The sequence below is a fragment of the Salvia miltiorrhiza genome, unplaced genomic scaffold (assembly GCF_028751815.1).
Source record: "Salvia miltiorrhiza cultivar Shanhuang (shh) unplaced genomic scaffold, IMPLAD_Smil_shh original_scaffold_217, whole genome shotgun sequence".
NCBI classification, from domain to species: Eukaryota; Viridiplantae; Streptophyta; class Magnoliopsida; order Lamiales; family Lamiaceae; genus Salvia; species Salvia miltiorrhiza.
In genome coordinates this window covers 332,133-356,645 of record NW_026651503.1, presented here as the reverse complement: position 1 = coordinate 356,645, position 24,513 = coordinate 332,133, and the positions used below count along the sequence as shown (strand labels likewise).

Sequence of the window (24,513 nt, the reverse complement as noted above, 5' to 3'; positions counted from 1 at the left end):
ATAGCATCAACATAGTAGTATTACATTTGCAATCAACTATTCTACTATCTCTAAAAATACCACCGCAACCGCATCATGCTATACTCTAAAATCTTACACAAAATTACTACACAATATTATTGGATGGCACGTAATTATTTACACTTTACGTGTTGTTTTGCAAGGAAAAACACACCAACACAAACTACGATACATTTGAAAGTAATCACACCTTGATCCTTTACAAATCAATAATTAGTAAATTTGAAACACCAAATATGGAAAAGAAAAAAAAAACAAACTGCTTCCGCATTAATTCAGCCTCAAATCCCAGCAATAGATTCAAGGGAAGTAAAAACTCACGAGAGACATTCTGTTCTAATAAAGAGTGCTTTTACACCATACTAACATAAAACGTTTTAACTAAGGTAGACTACAAATTATGCACAGTGCTTTTCACCACATCCGGTACACTTATGCGTGTCGGTGGTTTCTTCCGCATTGTCCAAAATGCAGCATAATATCGGTTCTGCAGTTACATAGAAAAGATGAATTCATCGCATCATGATGTCAAACATACAACTCAACATCATCAAATAGTAACATCAGCAGCAGCAGCAGCAGCAGGCATAAAATGTAATTGGTAACAATAGTAATGGTCACCACAAGTGCAGTGGTGGTTATAGAATAACAGAAATAGGCAGATCAACGTTTAAGTGGCATCAAATCAAATGTCCTTTTAAAACTACTTTTAACTTGAGATGTACTGTAACTTTATCTCTGCTCAGCAGTAGTATGTTGAACTGAATTCCCCAGTTCAGGACATAAAGTTTGGGCTCATAGTGATATGTATAACTAAATATATATTCGACCTAATCAGAATATGGAAAGCTTACCTGCATCATCGACCTTGGATTCGTTGTATAAGTTGTGGCAATGGTTGAGTCCTTCTGTTAACGAAAGGAAATGGGATGAATGCAAACGTGGAATTAGAAAAATGTCTCACTGCAGTGAGTTCATAATTAAATCAAAGGATACCTCCATTTCAAATCCATGGTGGAAGGCAACCCTCTTTACATCTTCCAAGCTCAGCTCAATTGACATCTCCTAACAGAAGCAAATAGCATGGGAAAAGAAAAGGAAGCACAGAATTGAGAGCCTCAAATGACACTTATTTCTTAAATTTAGGAAAAAGAGTGCAAACATATTTAAGGTCCAAAGACTTACATCTTCTTGATTATACGTATCTGCAAAATGATAAAGCAGGGGTCCCAAATTGATCCACACCTGTCAACCACACAGAATAAGAAACACATGCAAGAAGGATTTGGGGCTTCAATCACAAGTAGAGACCACTCACACCCCCGTCTTTAAGAATTTTAGAGATTATCTCAATATATTCCACAATATTGTGTGCCGTATCAAGAAAGAAGCAAGTCACAACTGCATCCCAGGCTCCTGAAATTATAGTAATCATGATAAGACAAGCAAAACTGCACAAGCATCTAACAGCAGATCATAGAGTTGCATGAAATGTGCTTTGAGTTTCCACTGGTTTTGAACTCTAGCATTTCTTCAATATAGAGAGACTGCTAGGAAAAATATGTTTACTACTCCACATAATGGGTATGAAGCTCAATTGTGGAACAGCAGTACCCAAAGAAGTTCCGAAAACAATTACAGTAATGTCTACCTAAACCTAAGCAATTCTGAACATCTAAATATCACCACTACCTCGTATACTGATTCCCCTATGTGTGCTTTTCTTACCTACTTGACTTGGATCATTATAGACCTCGATGAAATCACCTCCGCACATTGAGAAACCTTCAGTAATCCCTGCACTGTTCCAAAGGATAATATTACAATCTAGTGCCAGAAAGAAGTGTAAAAGTGGCTCATGATACTTGATACTTCCATCAAGTATTATACATTACTGCTGTTTGGCTTGCTACAGAACAATACAAAAGTACCATGACAGCTCAAGAACTATCATGAACTTGCAATCGGTAAAACCTTCTAGTGGTAGTGTTGGAAAGAGCAGAAGGCAAGAGAGAGGTCAAGTATAGAATTATCACAATTGAAGGTTGTACGGTGGGATTAATAAACTTAGTTTTACATTAGGACAAACTAAAGGTAACATCCTGGGCATAATTACATCAACAGATATCATTCATTTGGTGAACTAAATAAATGTTAAAACAACTAGCTTTGACGAAGTAGTCATCCAGGTACCTTAATTTGTCCTTAAGAGCACAGATAAGGAAAAAAGTGGCTGAAAGAAACAACTATGAAAGGCGACTATAGAGGAACAGAAACAAAGAAATAGGAAAATGCAAAATATAAACTAAATAATAATTTTAAATCAATACCTTGCTGGATGAATGTCTGGAATAGAAACAGGGCGAAGTTGATCGTTGTCAGAAAGTGAATTGCAATTACTGTGGATCCATGGATATATTTTCCACTCCTCAGAAATTTGAGAGCTAGTGAACTTATAAATTAGTACTAATGAACCAAACTTAAAAAAAAAAAAAAAAAATTGAATCGCAACAGCAGAGGTACTTACTAATTTAGTATAAAACTGGAGCATATCATCATGTAGTATGAGAACTCATTCCCTTGGCTTATGAAACCTGTGATAGAACAAAACTCTCAGACTAGAGGCAAAGAATTTATCATCTAAAGAGGAAGAGTTTTCCAGTAGCATACCCAAACATGAGATTTCTAATGCCAACCTCCCAAGTCCAGCACCTGGAACTAAACATGCAGGAGGACTGCTTAAGAAGAAATAAGATATCCATATTAACAAAAGAGAATACCAGCCAACGCATTGTTGCTATAAATATAAAATACCAAGCTTAATTAGCACGAACATCATGACAGAATAATTTGCAAGTATCCAGACACCAGAGACTCTTACATAAACAATATCACAGAAACGATACCTGTCACTAGAACGATGTGGAAAAAGTCGGTCAAGCTCTTGAAGAATTGGTCTATAGCACTCATCACGTTCCTGCTGACCCTAAACATAACAAGGGGGAAAAGTGGTGAATCCAAAATTTCCATTCTTTAAATATATATAATGCTTCTCTTTTTCTTTCTTTGAATGAGGTTAGACTTTTGAGTTAGAAATTATACATAATTGTGACTTGAGATCTTTTTTTTACAGATGACAGAAAAACCAGATGAATACCTCAGCTGCCCAATCTCTGACAATGTTCCTTATGATGCATCGAACCTGTAAAATTAGTACGGAAGTTTAAGTGACTTAATTAATCAGCATTGTGAAAAAGATGCCTCAGTTTTCTCAAAACATAACTTCATCAAGCGGATGTAAACCCTATACAGTCCAATAGAGCCAACCAAAGAACAAGAAGCAAAATTCTAAGTTTCTAACATCTCGCAGTGTCTTTGGCTATCAATAAACAAAACATTGACTGGGAAGCATTTATGTCTCTTAACTGACAGAAAACATAAGCAACACGAGAGTATAGGAATAAAAGTTTGAAGGCCAACTAACAGCCCAAACATTTACCAACTATTCACATTCACCCAATTTTCCCCCTAGTTGAAGGCCAACTAACAGCCCAAACGTTTGTGTGAAAAAGTCAGCATTGTTGCTCGAAACATGTAGCAATATTTGTGTTCTTTACTTCTTTACCATTCTGATAGATAAAAGCAACCAAAGTGCCATTAACACTGTTACCAGGATCATGACCTTAGCCTATGCTGCTCGGACTCAGGTGCGGGTGTCGGACATGGGTGCGGGGATGTGATCCCGACTCTTAACTTTTCCAAATTTAGGATATGCCGATATGGGGACACGGGAAAAAAGGATCCGAGATTAGGACACGGGTGCAGGGATACGTTTGAGCAATTCATATTAAATTTTAGTATTCATGCAATAAATAATAAGGAAAAAAACATTAGATAAAGAACTTAGCATTAATATAATTATTTAATACGCATTAAGTTGAACGGGCTTTTTTGTCAATAATAGATTTACGGTTATGAGCATGGATTTTTAATTTGAAGCTTAGGGTTTAAAATGATTAGGATTTTTTAAAATAATGTTTGGATCCAATTTCCAAAAAAATAGATCTAGAGAGTTAGAAACCCTAGAGTCCACACGAAATATGAACCCGGTGCGTATTTTGCACCCGGATCCGTTTTTGGAGAATGAGCATCATAGACCTTAGCTTTAACAGGAGTTCTAGAGGATTCTATAAATTTAAAACTACTTTAGCAGAGTAAATCTCAAGGATGGATACTCAAATTTAAGAGAATAGCACACCTTATCTACATCAACCAAAGGAACATGAAATTGCAATGATGGATCCAACCAATCAGGCGATGATGATGCCTGAAAGAACATATGCAGGGCATAAATTAATTATAAGCAAACAGAACAATAAGTATAAAAGTAGCACTCTAAACCATTTCTGCATTTGACATTATTGAGAAGTTGCAGATTCATTTTATGCAATAAATCTCTGTTTGATGCACTTGCGCTGTATGCTTGTGACTTTGTCAACATAAAACAATATTCTAAAAAGTTTCAACACAAACAGTCATTGCTAACCGAACAAAGATAATCAAAGAAAAGAAGAAAATAAAAAATAGAACTTTGAGGGACAAATGCTAGAAGAAGGAAGTTGGTGAAAAAAATCAGAGGCACATAAAATAAAAATATTTGATGATATTGCAAACAACATGAGGGTTCTTGTCTTATCAAGTGATTCAACTCTGAAAAGAAAATCTTGGAAAGAAAAGCCTTACATGTCCATCACAACAATGTGTAGAAAATAATGGTGGAGAATTTTTAACACTCTGATAACTATTGGCATCACCACTTTTTACCATTCCATTACGCTCGGAGGCTACAGAACAATTCCCGACGTTTTCGCTCAATGATTGGATTTTCTTCTCCTGTTGTTATCTACATAGGTCAAATTTCATAATGAAAAGGAAATAAACAAATTGAACCAAAGAGAATACTTTAGACAAATCCTACAGACATGACCCAAGATGCTAAGAGAGACCTCATTGAAAGTTTCAGGTTTAGGAGCCTCATTTGCTCCACCTTCCCCAGAGCTAAGTTCATCAACTTTTGCATTATGTAGTAGGGTGCTATTTGAGTCAGATTGATAAGGACGGAGGTTCATTTCAGTAGAAGAAAGTTGTTTAAATGGGGCATTTGCAATTGCATGATCCTCAGAAATGTCAATGTCCACACTCATATCAAGAGGAGGATCAAAGGCCTGCCAAAATCAAGAAGCAGAGTAGCTTCAGACAGATCACACTATGTATACAAGCTTTCCACACTTCCAGAGGAAAAAACAATCAGATCAAAATACAAGTCAAACAAGTAATATATTATATATGACGAATCAAGTCACCTTAAGCATTTCAAATATGAAATAGGAATTTTGTGAAACACACCTGCAAGACATAACACCAGAATCAGTACACAGAACATTAGTCTTTACAGGTACATCCCTATTTCCATTCTCCTTCATTGATATTCTTCATAATACATATTGATGTATCTGATATAAGGGTACAAATGGAATTATGTATACGCAGTTATCTACTGAAAAACAAGCTAATTTTTAATGTAACGCACTTGAAAGTATCAAACATAACTTCATTCATAACGTTATTTAAGCCCCAAGTTAACTTCAAAATTATTAACCCTGCAAAGGATGGAGGCTATTCCATCACACTCAGACTTTCAAGATAAGAAGATAGGATCAGTACCACTCTTTCGGAATTTAGAATTCTTCCTATTTCTTTATTTTATTATTCTATCTTTCCTCCCTTTTATAGATAATCATATATTTGCTCATTAAAAACTATTCACTGTTTGAGGAGAAAAAATGGCACCCCCACCCCCCCCTCAGCAAACAAAGGACTTGACTATAATGAAGATGTGCTTCAGGAGGTTCTGATCAAAATTTCCTTTTCATCAAGAAAACACAGGACTAGGCCACAGCAAAACTAAGCTGCATCTGAGCAAGGTAAAGATGGGATGCTAACTCAATCAAATGAACTGTAGCCACCATTAATAGGCCCAAGGCAGTAAAATTTGCATTTGGGAATGACCTACAGTACAAGAAAAGTAAATAACTTGTTTTTAGCAAGAATGAAATGATTGATGTGTGGTTGGGATAAATGCCCCAAACTGTACTCGTTATACTCAACACCTATATTTCCAATCATAATGAGCCACAAAATTCATATATATTCAAATAGAACTTTGTCCCAGAAACTATTCAAGTATTCACAACAAAGCCATGCTATAATAGATTTTACCATCTGAGTTTCTGAAACTTCAGAGGAAGGTGTGACAACAGTGCCTGCAAAACCCAATAAATCATAAATTGGAGAAAGTAATTATATTTATGGCACAAAATTCTAGAAAACATGATATGTATAACATAAATCAACAAATACACTGAGAAACTGCCAAAAAAAAGTAAGAGATTGCGCAAAGTAAGCAGTAACAAATGCAGGCAGATAATAGAACATAGTAATAAAAACGTCTGAGATGATAGGTCATCTTTATTGAAATCAAAGTTTCTGGTAATAAGTCAAAAAAAAAAAGTTCAGTAAATTTGGAGGTATAAAGAATCAGCTTTGTATTTACAGAAATTTCCAACATTGCATGTCATTCACCTTTACAACATAAAAAGCATTGCCTAAACCACAATCTTCACAATATATTCCCATAGATATGCACATATTTTTTGACGTATTTGCATTCTACATAATATTTCACTTGAAAGGATTAACATGGTCACAATTTACTGAGCCTATGATTTATTCCTGTAACAACATTGGTTAACTAGAAAGAGACCTTGTGGGCAAGTGGGAGCCTCCTGAAGCATCTTTCATATCTTCTGATATCTTCCTCAGCAGCCTCTGGATAACTGAGTTGAGAACCCAATAAAAACTCAAGCTACATTACTGGGATTCTTAATCATTGAATCAATGACTAGGATAGTAAATAAACTATTAAATAGTAGACCTGAAAATGAGATGAAATAACATAAAACGTTCAACTATAAAAGAATGAAATAACATAAAAAGTTCAACTATAAAAGTTAATCAGGGAATATAATGGCAACGTTCACTATTGTAAACACAGTAACTCACTACATTCTATCTATACTCTCCACTAAACATTCAAATTTAACTCGGCTCAACTACTCCGCCATCGTGTGCAGCATAAAATTCACTGAAAACTCCATTTTCATATCCACCACTAATCTTTAAAACCCTCAAGTCATCTATATATAGCAATAGCAAAAAAAACGAAATACAGGCACAACACCAACATCACTAAAACTTCACAACAGATTAACGAGTTATTACAAAAAAAAAATACATAAATAAACAAATGAACTTTTCAGATAATTAATCAAATCACGAAAAAAGAAACCAACAGAGACAGAAGCTTGTGTGACTATAGGAAAGGTGTATACTTGAGATAAGCGCTAATGATACGGCGGAGGGATTTAACTTCGAGTGCCTCTTCCAGTTTCCGGCGACGCAAATCCTCATCTTCGATTGACGACATTTCCTTCTTTCGCCTCAGTTACCTTTTTCTTCTAATTTTTTACTTATTTTTTATTTTTGATTTTTGATTGTCATGCTCATATAGTCATAGATTAGGATTTAGGAGCATTAATTCTGTAGTTTCGTGGATCATATGGGCCGGGCTCGGTGAGCTCCTGCATATGCCTTGCTTGTAGTGAAATAGGCCCGCTTAAGTGGTTAGATTACTCCTTTTCTAAAACACTTTTTCTTTTCTTTCTTTTCTTTTTTTCCCTTTCTTTCTCCTTCTTCTTTTTCTTTTTGGCATTGTATGTCTAAGGTTAAAGGATTATCGTCTTAAAATGAAAATGTTAAAGATTTTTCAAATATTATGATAATACTTTCTCTCTACATGAAACAGAGTCATACCGCAAGCTATCTGTTAATCCGGTATCAGACTAAATAATGTTTATTTTTCTCATTGCTGAAAAATTTTGTTTTTTCTCCATTACTTAAAAATTTGAAGATTTAGGTGGCTTATTTGCTAAGTCTCAAGATTCTCCTAGAATTCTTCTAAAACAATTAAGATGAATTCCTAATGATGAATACAAAATTGATATTTGTTAAAAAAAAATTGTAGGATGATGTAATATGATGCAATCGAAACTGACAATCGATATTTAATTATATTAGAATATGATATATTCTATTGTATTTTGTTTTTGAAGTATATATATTCTATTATATTATTTTTATTGTTTTCAATTTTCATACTGTTAATAACAAATCAATAAGTACCCAATACATGACGATGCCCAAAAGTGACTACGCCCAACAGAACAAACATGAATAAGAAATAATCAGACGAACTAAAGACATACATATATATAGCCCGAAAGTAATTACATCTAGAACACAAAGGGCAAAACATCAACCAACTAACAAATAAACAGAAAAAACTAACTATCATTGTGATGACGAAATCTGAAATTAGGATAACTAAACTAATGTGATGCTTGACACTGTTATGAGTGCTTTAAAGAATAAGGAATAAGATTTAAAATCTGATAGTAGTGCTTAAGAACTGGACAGGGTCATACATGTTAGTAGTGAGAAGGAATATAATAATCTAATAATAAGTCTAAACATAGATATGCCTATGAAGTGCTACAATTATGGTGAAATTGGTCACTAGGTCAAGGATTGTCCTCACTCAAACAAAAACCAACAAGTTGAACATGTCAATGTAGTTATTGATGTGGTTATATTAATAAAACAACTAGTGATTTGTTTTAAGGTGGAGTTTGTGTTTGGCTTAAGTTTGGGTGCATGAGTTTAGGAGTTTGTCTTTGTTGTTGCTCACTTTGAGGTGAAACTTCTTCCCTTGCTTAATGCTCTTAGTGTTGTTCTTTGTGGATGTTTAGTGGTTTTGTGTGGCTTAGTGACTTTGAGCCTTTGTGTTCATTAGTTATCTTTGTGATTTTGTGTGCTTTGTAAGTTGTATTAACTCTCTTTGTGGTCCTTTATGTTCGATCTAACTTTGTGTTAATTAGCTTTGTTCTTGGTGATTGCTTTGTGAGTATTTTCTCTTATGTGTGTTTTGTAGGAGTTAACAGGGATAGTTTACCCTTAGGTCTTTGTGGTCTTGTGTTCCCCTATTTTATATTTGTGATCTTACAAGGGGCTCGACGATGATGATTTTTTCATATTGTTTCGTCTCTTTGATGCGCACAACAAAGTTTGACCAAAGATGGTGAATGTTAAAATATGTTGGCCCGACTTCCTTTGGCCCATTACTATTAACACACGACAACCCCCCATTTGGCTCATGCCCTAGAGTCAGTTTTGATACTCTCTTTACTTTTTTCTAATTATTTCCACGAGAATTTTTCAACCTTAGAGATAACGAAACACAACTTAATTGAAAAATGCTTCTTTTCATGACTGATTTTGAAATTTTGAGGGGCCTAGAAAACATAAAAAGGGCCTATTAAAAATGAAACTTCAAGAATTTCGTTGCACATGATCGAAAATCGAAAATCTTGACTCCTAGGTGGAAAGAAAAAGAGGACCCTTTAACGAATCGAAAATTACAAACCTTGACCCCTTCATTTGTTCCGATGTTTTTATCCGACTATCCATACGCACAGAGGTTGGTGAGAGGCAAAGAAAATTGAGAAAGATAGAAATAAGTGAGAGCATCGTTAGAACTATAAGAGAGAATTTTTATTTTTTTATTTTCTTCCATTATAATGTAAAAGAAGATAAGTATTATTATTATTATTATTATTATTATTATGTTAAAGTCTTGGAGAAAGGGAGATAAGTCTAGGTTAAAACACTATTTGGCTTTTCTAAAATTTTGGGCCTCCCTAAATTTGGGGGTCCTATACATTTGTCCCACTCACTTCACAATAGAATCGGCTCGGCTTCATCTAACCATTAATGATTGATATTTCAAATCCTCATGGAGGAATGAAAAATTATTATTGTCTATTTGATTCGCACATAAATTTCACTCACGCTATTGCTTCATAGGGTGGAACTCATTAGTGGCTAGCTTCCAAGAATGCACTTTTACCTCCTAAATTCTCTCTATCATTTCCTTTTCTCTCATTAAATTTTCTTTTTTATAGTTGCCCTTGCATGTCCGATTAACGTGAAAGTGGCTAGTGATTCGTGTAAACTAATTAGAATGCAGTAAAAGATATGGCATGGCACACATGGAAGCGATGTGACACACATTAATTTAATAATATTGTTCTTCTACGAGCTTGCTTTGAAACCACATAAAAAATGGGACAACATCCATAGAGCATAGGTGGCACTGTATGTCATGGCTCAGATCCACGGGCAACCCTTGCAAAGTAGCTTCTTCATCTAGTCATCGGGTTGCAAGCCACTTACACATAAACATACTGTAACTATGGTCGTCTTACTATTTTAGTGGTGGCTACGTCTCAAATCTCTATTTCATCTTGGGTGCATCTGGCTCGAGTATATGGGGTGACCACGATTATGGATCGCTGCTACTCTGGTCCTGATGGCTACTGCTTGATGAGGATAATGGTGGCGGTCTCTGGCACTTGCCATATTCTTGTTTGGCCGAATTGTGACGTCATGGCTCTACTGCCGCATTATCAACATGAATTGAAACTTTATTGCGAGCCTCATTGTTGATGTGGGGGGTTAGCATATCCCCCATGCCTAAAGAAAGCTTCAGAAACCCTATAGCTGACATCTTACTTATTAATATATAAAACTTATTGCTAGTACAATGTCTACAACTCATACTCATCGGGGTTAAGGTCAAAAAAATCTCCTTCCTACAATAAACATAAACATGTTATATATTATTTTCAAAGGGGTTATGGCCAAAATATACACGAACTTTAGAAAAAATTGTAATTTTCACGTTTCAACTAAGCCAATCAATACGTGAATTTATATTTTTGTTGTAATTTTGATCTAAATTTGACTTTGGACGAAATTAGAGCTTAGTGATAGTCGAAATTAAGTCAAATGTATTAATTTTTTGTCTTTTTGGACCTTTGAGCTTCTAAATACTCCTCACTATCAGAAGTTAGACCAACATCAAGTGAACTTCCAACTGCCAACTGACCTCTAATTTCGTTGAAAGTTAAACACAGGTGAAAATTGCAACAAAAATATAAATTCATATATTTTTTTCGCTTAATTGAAAGTTTAGGTGAAAATTACGGGTGAAAATTACAAACTTTTTTTCAAAGTTCGTATAACCTCATTTTCAAATAATATAATATTAATAATAAAATATAATTTGTTACATTTGTCTCAAACAAGGTCTGTAAATCGACTTTGGTGGTCTTCTTGAAATGTCACCTCGTACATCTACGGTATGCAGTCACATTAACATATTTTCTCACTATCGGATCCAAACCTGTGATAACCTCCAGCGCCCAAACGAATAATGCAGATGAAAGATCGTAGAAAGTGGTACTTCTTAAGAGCCTTGTATGCATACACCATACATGAAAATTTGGAAAACACGTACAAATCATCAACTAACGTCCATGTCCACGGATCTACGGGTCATGGTAAGTCGATTTTCAAAACAAACGCATGTAGCACTAACAGGTGGACCATACGAAGGTAGACCATGTCATCAAGGTCATCAACCAAATTACGCACATCGAAGAATATATCACTAAGACCCACGAAAGATGTATGTTGTCCATCACAAAATCATCTGAATGTCAGAACGTGCCTCGCATCATGGTGTGCAGTGGGATCAAAATAAGAGGACCGAAAATTTAAATCCGTAACACGTGTGAATTCCCTAGGTGAAAAACAAATCGTCATCACATTGATGAAAAACCAAATATCTGAATCATCATCACCTTTCATCTTAACATGGCGAGAAATGACATGGTGCAAAACCTCACATTGTGACTGGGCTCCCATTCTAGTATGTGGTCAAAACAATTGCATCCCCTCAATCACATTCAAAGTCTTTACTACTCTACTCAAATATGAAGTCTTATAATACATGCTAATTTCCGACTTCACATTAATTGTCGTGGGTATCTTATAATGGATTATTTCCTATTTGCTACAACCAATGAGGACAACAACAATTAACTTTCAACTAATTTTAATTAAATAATCAAGACGCCAACATTTAAATACTAAAATAACTCAAACAACATTGAAATCATCCAATAAAAATAAAAAAGCCACTAGTCGTCGATAAAAAAACTCATTTACGCTATTAGCCAGCGATTGAGGAAACACACTAACTAGTGACGTAAATCGAGAATTTATCGACTGACTTAAAACAATCTTATTTCACTGTGTTTATACTAAATAGAGTATATACTTAAGTAAAACATATCAATTTATTACAATATCTTAAAAAAAATTATTTTAAACATATTCAAATTACGATTAAATATTCAAAACACAAAAGATTAAATGCCAATACAAGCCAAACATAAACGAAATAATTCAATGCAACAAAAAAACCTATTAGCCACTTAAAATTCTCATTTTTAGGGCTCTAGCCTGAGAGGGCGGAAACACGCCAACTACTGCTCTAAATACGAGAACGATAGGTAGCTAATGGCTTAAATAACCTTATTTCATTGTGTTTATACTAAATATATACTTAATTAAAACTAAATAATTTTTTGATTTTAAACATGCTTAAATTACGATTAAATATTCAAAACACAAACAATTAAATACCAATACAAGTCAAACGTAACTGAAATAATCCACTGACAACAAAAAATCTGTTAATAGTTAAAAATCCTCATTTTTAGGGCACTAGCCAACGATGGTGGAAACACGTCGACTAGTGCCCTAAATACGGGAATTATTGGCCATTAATATGTTTTTCAGGCTTGTTTCAATGTTCTAATCTTAAATATGTAGGTAATTAATTTTTTTCATTTCAAACATGCACATAATTTGTATAAACATATATTCAAATTATACAAGCATGCTCCAAACTCATACAACATACTAAAATTTTTGGATTCACACATGATTTGAAGAAAAAACGATAGTTGTCGGAGTTTTTCTTCACTAGTCGTTGATGCGCTACCCTCTCACCAACAAGTCGTCGATTGTCACTCTCACACAAATCGTCGAATGAGAAAAAAGACTCACAATCTCTCCTTTTCAATAACTAGCCGTTTCTCACTTTTCACTATTCACTACCAACAAGATGACGAATGCTCTTAATTTTAACTTACAATGATGTAGTGGGACCACCACTACCCCACTATACCCATATTTATTCTCGGTCTCCTAACCTAAAAATAGTCGAATTCCAAAAATTAAAGGGAATTTACAATTTTAAATCATGCACGAACAAACATTGTACACACGTTTGAAATAATTGAAGCATCCGAATCAAATTTTGTGGGGTTGTCCTCACTTATAGTGAATAAAGGTTTTCAGTAATAAACATTAAACAAAGGGGGAAACCAGTATAATCGATCGAGTACACGAAAATGGAAACCAATTTAATAAATACCTCCATAAATAGAAATACAATTCTTCTACCAAAAGGTTTGGCTTTGGTCCGTAGAAGCTCTTCCATAGGTGGAGGCCACATTTGTTCCAACTTCTTCTCTGTAAGATTTGATTGATTACTTTCAGGTCATTTTTCTCCCAATTTTTTCCAGATCTTCCAAAAAGAGAAGAAAAATGGATATATTCCGGAAAGCAAAATCAATCAGGATGGTGAGCTACCGAGACAAATACCTAACCGCGGAGGAAGACGAGGAGAGCGTGATCCAAGACGAAGAGCAGCGACCGCAATCGGTGTGGACAGTGGAATTGGTGGAAGATCGAGACGCGATTCGGCTGCGGAGTTGTTTCGGCAAGTATTTGACGGCGTCAACCATTCCGCTTCTCCCGGGGGTGACGGCGAAGAAGGTGGTGCAGACGTCGTCCCCGTCGCCGGCGACCGAGTGGGAGCCCCTGCGGGACGGGATGCAGGTGAAGCTCCGGTCGTGCTGCGGCAACTTCCTGCGCCCTAACGGCGGCCTGCCGCCCTGGAGAAACATCGTCACGCACGACATCCCGCACCTCCCCAATTCCGGCAACAAGCTCCTGTGGGATGTCCAGATCGTCGATAAACGGGCGCCAATCCGATCCCCGCCGTCGAAGCTCAGCAAGTTTGGGAGATGCAGATCGGGATCGTTCTCTGAGACCATGGATGCGATCATGCCGTCTCACGAATATATTTGAACATATTGATTGGCTCCACATACAAATTAAGGCATAGAGGTAATTAATGCGCATTCGCTTTCTTATATGCAAAAAACTGGTGTAAATCAATGATAACACACCAACACACAAGGCGATCATCTATATATATATAGATAAACATTTTTCTTCTGGAATTGAATGAAAGTCCAGCCACTGGCGTGGATGTAGAAAAGAGATAAGTAATTGCTCGTCATTTAGATTTGGCGCAGTTTTCGTTACAAGAGGCATTATCTTCTTTCCTTGGGCTACTTCCAGAAAAAACAAAAAAGAAAAGGAATTGAATAGCGATGTCTTTTAGCTCCACCTCTATTTGTTATTAACAAATAAAAGCTAGACGTTAATTATTTACTAGTATTTTATTTCAATTAGGGTATCGTTTTTTATTAAAATTGATCAAGAAGTTGCAGCAATATAGATATATATATATATACACACACACAAATGCAACTAATTAATATCTGCAGCCGAATCTTCGAATCGTACATATTGGAAGCACGATTGTTTAGTTCAACTTATCTATTTCTGTTATGAATGACAAATGAGTAACAACTCTCTTCTATAATTGGTGCATGCATGTATGTCGTGCCTCATCATACAAATATTAACACAATTTCCTTAAAACGGATTTGCTTATTCACGCGAGGATTACTGAGTGTTTTATGTTTATCTCCCACATTAGTCAATATAATACTATATAATAATATCATTGTCCTATTAGCTCAGTTGGTTAGCACTTAGCAGTGTCGTGCTAATAATTAATAAAGGTCGTGCTGCATGGGCCAAATTTCAATTTTTTTATTCTTTTGTTTTTGAGATTTTCCATCGATTTCCCACTTTTATTTAATTTCCTAACGTTTGCAAACTTACTTTATTTCCCGGTTTCACTCAATTTCCCAGATTTTCCAGTTTTGCTTAATTTCCCAAGTTGTCAATATAGAAAATGAAAAATGAAATTTTTGATTTTTTTTGCTAAAAAAAGTACAACAAATACCTAAAATTAAATCTGACTAATTAATTATTTTGTGACACGTGTCACTTTCTCCCCCATTTTCTGATTAGGGTTGAATAGGCGCTGTTATTTTTTATTTGACGGGTTAAGTCTCTCAAATTTTATTCCATATCTGAAAAAGAAGGCATTGGTGTACAAATATGCATTCTTACATGGGTTAATTGCATAAAATGTCCCTAAACTATATAGTACTTGTATCAAATTAGTTACTAAATTTTAATTTGTTTCAAAATGAATACTAAACTTATATTTTGTATCATTTAAGTTTTTAATTTAAATTCTCTAATAAGTTTATCCCACATGAAAATTAAAGTGCCACATAATAATCTCTACTTAAGTCAATTAACTATAATATCTGCCACATCATTTTATACAAAATCAGGTAAATAAAAGAAAACTAAAGTTCGGTAAAAGAAGAGAACAAAACTCGATGACGGGAAGGAGCATGGGATCGGATACGATAGTAAATGTAATAGGCCAACTGAACAACTTTTCATTGATCCATTGTGGAATTATATCAACTCCAAACTTCCAGTCCAATATAAATAGGCAAACTAGAGAAGAAATTCACTACTTTGAATAAATATACCGACCTTTTCAAGGAGCATTGTTCATGATAAAAATTTGACATTGACATGCGCAAAATAGCAAAGCCATGTAAGTAAAACTACATGCTTTGCTAAGAAAACTGTTGGAAACTTAATGAAATATCATAATCCTAGTTTTGATGATACTAAAATCAATAGGTTTCACTTTTAATAGACTAGAACTATTCGAACTCAAGTGTTAGAGTTCTTTTTCTAGTTTAGTTGCTGTTCTGAAGACTGGAGACAAAAGAACGAAGGACTGAAGACTGAAGATGCCGACTGATGTAACGATTAAGGCAAAGTCAAATACTGATATTTGACTTATCAATCGAAGGATCAGTTTCGACTGATTACTTAATGCGCGCCACGTGGATTTAGCGGACTGATACTAAAGTCAAGTATCAGTTAAACATTCTTCCTCGGACTGAACCTCTAACGTTCAAAGGAAGCCACGCACTCCAGAAGTACAGCCGCATTAAATGCAGAGATCTTAGGATCGTCCTTTCTCTGCAGAGGCTATTCCTTTTTGGTGATCACCTTTTCAGAGATGTCGCATCTCATGCTCTTCAACGTAGCCATTCTCACCAAACTAGGAACCTCGAAGATTGAAGCCACAGCCCAAGTTCAAATTACTCTCTAACGGAAGAAAATCTTGAAGACCATCTCCGTCAACGGATCTATTCAAGACGTCTCCTATAAATTGCGCTCGAGGATCACTTCAATCTTCACCGATTCAACAACATAAGCTGAAACGCTGCCGAATTCGTTACTCAGCAAAATCAAGCCTCCCCAAAGTTTGAATCAAAGAAGAGAATCACAAAGCAAAAAACCAGTCACTGCTGATTACATACATTCTCTTAGAACTTAGGCAAATATTGTATATACAAAGCCTAGGTAAAACTGACTGCAAAGAACTTGTTCTTTGTGGTTTAGTTGGCAAGTTTTCAAACCTTTTTTCAACGAACCGAATTGAGTGTTTGTTTCAAAAAGGAGTTCAGACCAATGTTCTGTCTCCGTGAGATCTTAGTGCCCAGCAGTGCGCACTAGGAGTGAGAAATCCAACCCAATGTGTTGGTACTGAAGATAAGATCTTCAGTCGTCTCGGTTTGTTGTGCACCCACAAGCACACGTTCAGGTTTGTTGTGCATCCATAAGCACACGTTCAGGTTTGTTTGTGCACCCGTAAGCACACGCATCGGTTTGTTGTGCATCCATAAGCACATGCCCAGTGAAGTTGTTGGTCTGATCAACCGACCGTGGATGTAGGAAGTGTTTTTCGAACCATGTAAAAAAATCTCTGTGTTATTTACAGCTTTTAGTACTTACATTCTTACTTGTGTTCTTACCTTCCTAAACTGAAGACTGATTAATTGCAAAGAGAAACTTAACTGTTGACAACGTGATTAATATCACAGGCTATTTCGAAACAAAAGTTTTCCGCTGCGTATGTTATCAGTCTAACTGATCTATCTTCTGATAGTCAGTAAGATTCATAACATCTCTCTGTTTATCAAACTCGACTGAAGCCTTACGTGTATTAGTTAAAGTCTTTGACTTAAACTGATAACTCTTTATTGAAGAGTATTCAGTATCAGTCGTCAACCCTGTTTTGACAAAACTCCTTTCAGTAAACAGGTTGAGTCAGTTTGTATTTAAAGTTTCTTTTTATCGAAAAATAGCCCATAGATGTATTCCTCCCCCCCATACACCTATTCGAGACCCTCCGGACCTAACAAAAACCATAAGCGACAACTGATTAAAGAAGCGCCAGAGATAGAGTTCAAGGCTACAAAGGCACAACAGGTGTTTGATGAAATGCCAGAAAGAAAGTTCAAGACTGTAAGAAATGGGAAACTATTTTTTTCTTAATTTTTTGAGCTGTAGAAATGAAAGACTTTTAGCAGAAGAAGACGTACTCTCTCGCGTTTCCCTAGTGCCAGTATGTTGTACGAGTTTAAGTTTATTTTGTTGTCTTTTATTTACCTTATTTGTATAAAAATGATGTGGTAGATATTGTAGTTAGTTGACTTTAAGTTTATTTGGTTGATATTAGGTTTTCTTTTATTTACCTTATTTGTATAAAAATGATGTGGCAGATATATATGTAGTTAGTTGATTTAAATGGAGATTATTATGTGGCACTTTAAATTTCTATGTGGGATAACCTTATTAGGGAATTTAAATTAAAAACTTAAATAATACAAAATATAAGTTTAGTATTCATTTTGAAACAAATTAAAATTTAGTAACTAATTTGATACAAGTACTATAATTTAGCGACATCTTATGCAATTAACCAATTATTACATCTATAAATTTGTAGTACAAATATGTGCATTTCAACGCACAAATGACAATTCATCTATTTTAATTATAATTAATAAATTTTAACTAAAGTTAATAAAATTTAACTAAAATTATTAATTCATAATTAATTATAATTAGTTCTTAATTAATTATGAATTATAATTATTGATTGATTAAGACTTGATCAATGATTGTGGATGGTAAGATAATAGGAGAGATAAACGATTTAGATTTTGTCTGGTTTTTAGGGTTCTTTCATTTTTTTTCCTCTAAAAAAATTTTAAAATACAAAATATCTTTATTATATATATATATAATTTTTAAAAGTAGAAAACATATACTGTACTTTGTTTTTGGCAAAATATACATATAGCTGCACCTTATTCTCAACTTTGCAAAATTATATGGACTAGAGTCTAGAAGTGGAGCATTAGGATGAGTTGAATTCTCTCCCAAAAAAAAAAAGGACGAGTTGAATTTATTTGAAAAATAAAAAGAAAGGTGGAACATGTGAGGTCATCATTTGACGGCTCTTGGACTTGGAGCTGCGAGAGCCCCTTGTTAAATGCTAAATTCAAAATTGGTAGGCTGGATTTTTGGCATTTTTCCAAGATACAGATGCCACTGTGTGTCTGTGTGTGAAAGAGAGGACCCCCGCAAATCTCAAAAATCCATTCTTTGATGGCTTTGCACTGTGCCCATTTCGATACTTCCTCTTTTTTCTTCACTATCATGTACCAATCCAATCATCATTAACTTTTGACAAAGTTTGAACAAAAACTTGACCTCAAAATACCCTTGCTTTCTTCATTAGGTGGACGACTCTGTGCGCCACTACCAATCTTAAGCTCAAACAATCGAGGTCAATTCTTGTATTTGGAATCCGATGCATGCCAATTTGATTCCTTTCCAGGTCAGGCTGTATTTTCTTCTATTTTGTTGCTGATTCTGGATTGAATGATTTGTTGTCTCAATTTTTCAAGTTTTGGTTCGAATCGCTCATTGGGTTTCTGTGATTTTCTTGATCTTGCACATTCAGTCGGATTTAGTTTTGTATTAAGCGAGGAAATTTCAGGGTTTGGGGGTAGATAGTTGAAGTGTAGTATGTCGCCTGATCTCTGTGTGTCAGGCATGCTTTTGGCTTTGCCTGATGATATATTTTCTGTAATCACAAACTCCCTCTCTCCAAGGGATGTGTGCAGTCTTGGTCTGAGCTGTCGAGATCTCCATGTCGCTGTAGGCTCTGATAAAGTATGGCTATCACAATGTGATAAGTTGGGGCTGGTTCCCTGTAGTACCCTTATTGAGTGGAGAAAGGGCGTGTGTTCGTACATGGCTCTTTGCCGGTTCTTGGTGAATGTTCGTCCACTGATTGGGATTTGGGTTCACCAAAATCCCGAGCTTGGCAATGTGCTTTATGTTATGCCCGGTTTTTGTTCGCTTGTTGGGTGCCGGATAATCCCTCAGGAGGTAGGTCCTTTGGGTCTTGAAGATGGTCCTATTTTGTGGACACCTGTGTTGGAAATTATTTGCAATTACGAGGGAACCCCGGCATTCCTTTTACATGGGAGGGAACGAGGAGTTGATTATGTTTATCCTGGCTTGCTAAGATCAGTTGATAGGAATTGTAATGTGCTTTTGCTTGAGGTGGAGCCTAGGCATCAAAGAAGTGGAGGAAAATTGGCGTACAGTAAGAGCTTTGCGCGTGAAGTAGACAGGGAGGTAGCAAGTAGGTTATCTAGATCGGACAGTGGGATTTCTAAGTCACAGAGAGTAGCTGGGCAGAAAGGCACTGGATTACCTTTTAGTCGTTTGGGATTTGGTGATAGGAGAAGACTCCTTGATCTTGTTACTAGCCAAGTCCGTCAAGTTGTTCCTGAGACAGCAAATTTGCTCTTGTTTCCTCGCTCGAGAAATAATGAGGTTGATTTGCAAAAGGATATAGCAGTCTTATATGAAAGGAGATTGTTGCTTTTGCAAATGTATAAGTGTGGTGGTGGGAATCATGATCTTAGGTCTGATTCGGAACTGCCTTTAAATCCTACCGAAATAGGAACAAGTGAGGTATGCAAGAGTCTCGACTGTCCAAGTGGTTATCATGCTTCACAAGGAGGAGATGGGGATCAAGCTCATTGCCCTAAGGGTAAGACGCTTTCTGGATTTCTGAAGAATGGTCTTAAACAGATACTAGGGAAATCAAGTTCAACAAATGGTAATCGTGAAGTTCAGAAAAAGATTGCTTCCAGTGGCGAGAGTAAGCATTTACAACTTCATGAATTTCTGAGATCGGGTCATACAATAGGATTGAGCTTGCGTGCTACATCCATGAAATTATCTTCATATAGAGCATGGCCTAATATGCATGATAGTCGATTTGCTCTCTATAAGTTGCCTTTACGGGCTCCAAAAGCAAGCCACGAATATGCTGGTTTATGGGGAGGCACTTTTGGTTGGCCTCCTGGGATTCCGTCTGAAGACAAGCCTGGGAAAGCTCTTTTCTTTATTTTGATCTCTTATGAAGAATCTGAAGGTCAGCAACTGCTAATTGCTACCAAGATATTAGAAGGTACATCCTATGTCTTGCATCCTAATGGCTCAGCTATGTTTATAGTGAACACAGCTCAGCCATCGACAGATACATTCCCTTGGGATACTGATGAAGACTCCAATCATATTGATGTTAAGCAGTCTTTTGTGGGAGAAGGTATTGCAAATGGGTATGGGTTCAGATATCCGGGTTCTAAGCCTGGTTCACTCTTTGTTATTCAAAATGGGTTACTTGTTTTTATATGGAAGGAGTCTCGGGCAGTGTTGACCTTGCAAAGGCTCAACTTGTCTGATCTTCTAGGGAAAGGAGAAAGGGTTCCTTCTCTGTCACCAATCTCCAACTTCGCGTATCTGACCAAGACATACTCAAATGTATATTCTGGATTCTCAAATTCCTCAAATGCACTAGCCTCTCCAAGGTATGGTGCCTATCTTGCAAATATTTCATCTGCCTTTTTCTGGCCTTATGCAAATATTAGGACGTGTGATGATATTTTGGAAATGCTCATTGAAAATGTAGGAAAGTATTTCTATAACAAATTGTATAAGTTGAGTTTCACAAGTATGATGGCAAATAGCAAATTGAGCTAAACGACATGCCATTCTCATAAAATAACAGTGTATTATGTAAAGGTGTCTTTATAGCTAAAATAGCTTCTGTTATTATGATATAAAGTTATTTGGTTGCTTTTATTCCATAAAACTATTATGTTTCTGTTAAATAATGAAATAAATTTAGGATAGTATTATAGTCTTTAGTTGCCTAAGCTACAGACTAGGAAGACGAGGAAAAGAAAGTGCTACAATACATGGCATCCATCATCCATGGGTATCTAGTTATTGCTTCCTTTGTAATACAAGGTGACATCTCTTATGTGTTTTTATTTTTTTGGATGGTGTGGGGGTTGGGAAGTTTGAGGGGCATCACTTTTAGAACATTTGGTGTGGATCCTTATGCATGATTTCTGCAATACTGTTTTAATTGCTCAAATATGCATTAGCTAGAATGACTATGACTACTCTACAATTAAATAAAGCTGATTTTGTTTCTTTGAACTGCTTTTGCTATTATTATTTGCAATATAGGGAACAAGGTTACTTCCTCATAGTTAGTATTTATATAATGGAAAAGATAGGGCAAGGCAATTCCTGAATAACTATTTATTGCCTTGACCTTGACTAAGAAAATTTCTTGGAGCTAATTTAATAAAAGTGCTACGTCAACGTGATGGATGCACTTTTGTTGGTGGAGTTTCTGCATGCTGATTTCTAACAAGTAGTAGATTATCAAATGATGAGTTTATGAGTCAATATCTTTGGACTCTTATTAAATCTTGGATGATTTTGTTTGAGAAAAGAACGGCTGGCCAAAGATTTAGGTATACTTGTAGGAGGCGTTTGGTTTTGAGTGATAAAGCATGATTCATAAAATAATCCATGATTAAGCGTTTGGCTTGCATGATTGAGCCCGTAATCAATAACTCGGCTCGCATCTAATAATCCAAATGAGTGATTATTTATCACCCCAAAGTTGGGTGGATTGTTTAACACCCCTCCAATTCTATCAATCTTATACTCCCTCCGTCCGCGATATCGTTTCCACATTGTGGACGGCGTGGGTTTTAAGAAAAATAGTGGATAGTAGTAGTCTAGTAGATAGTAGTGGATATTATAGTGAGTGGAGTTTGGGTTCCACTATTGTTGTGAGTGGAAGTTTGTGGACCATACTTCTATAAATGGAAGTGGAAACGATATCGTGGACGGACCGAAATGGCAAATGTGGAAACGATATCGCTGACGTAGGGAGTATATCTCATCCACCAAACCGAACGCCTCCGTAGTGTATAATTGATGAGTCGTACATACTTGTATTGGCCAAAGATCTGAATTTGTGCCATCCTTTACCAAACATCTTCCCTTTGTGTCCTTTCTTTCTATATTTCTTGTGCCTCCTAGAGTTTTTACGAGTTTAATACTCCCTCCGTCCCGCTTCAAATGACCTAAAAAAATTGGGCACGAAGATTAAGAAATGTATGATAAAGGTGTAAAGTGGTGGTGGGACAACCCAAAAAGTAGTATTAAATGCCTAATTTTATTTCTAAATTTGGGTTGGGTCATTTGAAGTGGGACAACCCAAAATAGAAATTGGGTCATTTGAAGTGGGACGGAGGGAGTAGTATTCTTCCTCACACATTACCCAAATCTGTAGGCTCATGATATCAAAGAAGAAGAACTTAGGGATGAATTCAAAGTTATGGCACTATACCTAGTTTTCTTGATCTGAAGTTAGAAATTAAGAATCTGTAGAAATTAATGAAGTTCGCCCTATGCCATCTTTAGATTGTTGTAACACAGTGAAACTGTTTAAAGATTACCTCTCAAGTCTCATCCAGACTAAAGTTCTTAGCTTGTTGTGAAGAAATATGTTGCAACCTTTTTCCAAACTCTGTGCTGTCTGGACTTAAGTAGGAATGGTGGAACCCAAGGTATTTAATGAAAACTACTATGCTATTATTGCCTAGAATCTTTGAAACTTGTATGTTGCAACTGTGAGGTTGAAAATATTTACCTTATGAGTTCCAGACTTTGATGTTTGTATTTTGTTTTGCTTGCACCTTCCTGATGATCTAATGATTTGACAGGCTAGTTTGCATCATGTTATTTACCCCCGTCTTGTTCTTTACAAAATCTTGATTTATGATTATATCTTGCAGGCATAACTATATATAAAGAACAACCTCTAGCATGCAAGCCCTACGATATTCAGCTGCTCTGGCTGTTTGATGGATTGGGACAGTGATCAACGTAAGTTTTGGACGATTAGTTTCGTCTTCTGCTAAACCAACAGAAGAGTTCCCTCGCCCTGACGCCAGAGGTTTGACACATATTTCCAACTCTAGTTATTATGATACGATGATTGAATCAGAAAATAAGCCAAGGTATAAACTGGGCATTTGGAAATGTAAATTGTGATGTCTTAGCAACAAGGCTTTTTACCAGAAAATATTAAATTATTTGAGCAATGATAAAGTTCATTCATCCTCTTCTTTTAGGGGGCAGTTCGATACGAACTAAAACACTCTGTAATTGTGAAGTTGTGATTGTGTGATTCATTAAGGTGAAGTGATTTGTACAGAATGTGTTGCATATTCGTTCTGTTTTCTTCATTTTTTTATTATGAAGATACTATATATATCCATGGAAGAAATTGTCTAACACCAACATTCAATCGTGAGTGTTTGTCTTAGCAAATTAGGCCCATTCTACAATCCTGATGGAGAGCACTGCGTAGTGATTAGTGAATAGGTAAGTGTGATTAGCGAATCCCACCACACTTCACTTATTACAATAGAATGACTTTTTTTCTCTTTGATAAATTAATTAACAATTAAACAAAGAAATTTAAAGATCGTGTTACGGTGGACTCGGACCTAATTTTTTTTGAGTAATTATATTCTTAAATTGTTTATACATAATTTAATTGAGTTCAACCCACAATTAAAATAAGTTAATTCTAAGATTAATTCATGCTCTAAATTAAAAATAAACAACCACTACTATAAAAATGCTCATACATTACGACTAAAAATCGTCATTTATGTCATTTGAAAACTGTCAAGTATAGTGTAGTATATAGTCCCCATTATAAATGACGGTTATGAACCGTCATGTATACTCAGTATTTATGACGATTATATAAGTACACTTGATGATTTTTTACCGTCAAGTATAATATTATACATTGCGCTAGTAATATTATTCTTGACGGTTTCAAAT

The 24,513-nt window shown here is 35.6% G+C and overlaps 3 protein-coding genes across 11 annotated transcripts; 2 read left to right on the top strand and 1 right to left on the bottom strand.

Moving 5' to 3' along the window:
• Window positions 1-170: 170 nt before the first annotated feature.
• Window positions 171-7,701, bottom strand: LOC131003501 (uncharacterized). Of its 6 annotated transcripts, none has more exons than XM_057929996.1 (18): window positions 7,473-7,701; window positions 6,845-6,917; window positions 6,301-6,344; window positions 5,385-5,427; window positions 5,028-5,246; window positions 4,765-4,914; window positions 4,280-4,348; window positions 3,179-3,223; window positions 2,928-3,007; window positions 2,692-2,759; window positions 2,549-2,615; window positions 2,352-2,465; window positions 1,750-1,823; window positions 1,340-1,437; window positions 1,207-1,266; window positions 1,018-1,086; window positions 876-929; window positions 171-508 (listed from the first exon to the last, which is right to left on the bottom strand). In XM_057929996.1, exons 1-18 carry the CDS (start codon window positions 7,565-7,567, stop codon window positions 413-415), a joined length of 1,518 nt encoding a protein of 505 aa, XP_057785979.1. In that variant the 5' UTR covers window positions 7,568-7,701; the 3' UTR covers window positions 171-412. The 6 variants fall into 6 exon arrangements, with proteins under 6 accessions (XP_057785979.1, XP_057785980.1, XP_057785981.1 ...); XM_057929997.1 differs by having other exon boundaries at window positions 2,692-2,756; XM_057929998.1 differs by having other exon boundaries at window positions 4,846-4,914.
• A 6,018-nt stretch (window positions 7,702-13,719) lies between these two features.
• LOC131003482 (uncharacterized) lies at window positions 13,720-14,265 on the top strand. Its single transcript, XM_057929966.1, has one exon. The coding sequence runs from the start codon at window positions 13,720-13,722 to the stop codon at window positions 14,263-14,265; it is 546 nt and encodes a 181-aa protein (XP_057785949.1).
• A 4,407-nt stretch (window positions 14,266-18,672) lies between these two features.
• On the top strand, window positions 18,673-23,875 carry LOC131003500 (F-box protein At5g39450). Of its 4 annotated transcripts, none has more exons than XM_057929995.1 (3): window positions 18,684-19,102; window positions 19,229-21,155; window positions 23,451-23,875. In XM_057929995.1, the coding sequence occupies exons 2-3, from the start codon at window positions 19,294-19,296 to the stop codon at window positions 23,464-23,466; spliced, it is 1,878 nt and encodes a 625-aa protein (XP_057785978.1). In that variant the 5' UTR covers window positions 18,684-19,102; window positions 19,229-19,293; the 3' UTR covers window positions 23,467-23,875. The 4 variants fall into 4 exon arrangements, with proteins under 4 accessions (XP_057785975.1, XP_057785976.1, XP_057785978.1 ...); XM_057929994.1 differs by having other exon boundaries at window positions 18,685-18,923; window positions 19,004-21,155; XM_057929992.1 differs by lacking the exon at window positions 23,451-23,875 and having other exon boundaries at window positions 18,673-18,923; window positions 19,004-21,411.
• Window positions 23,876-24,513: the final 638 nt, after the last annotated feature.

Bases quoted from the DNA above. Each gene is read 5' to 3' on its own strand.
- LOC131003501 (XM_057929996.1), bottom strand. From the start codon at position 7,567: ATGTCGTCAATCGAAGATGAGGATTTGCGTCGCCGGAAACTGGAAGAG. The intron at 3,224-4,279 runs GTGTGCTATTCT...CTAATTTTACAG, and splicing joins CTTTGGTTGATGTAGATAAG to GTTCGATGCATCATAAGGAA. The intron at 930-1,017 runs GTATCCTTTGAT...TTTCGTTAACAG, and splicing joins ACCATGGATTTGAAATGGAG to AAGGACTCAACCATTGCCAC.
- LOC131003482 (XM_057929966.1), top strand. From the start codon at position 13,720: ATGGATATATTCCGGAAAGCAAAATCAATCAGGATGGTGAGCTACCGA.
- LOC131003500 (XM_057929992.1), top strand. From the start codon at position 19,294: ATGTCGCCTGATCTCTGTGTGTCAGGCATGCTTTTGGCTTTGCCTGAT.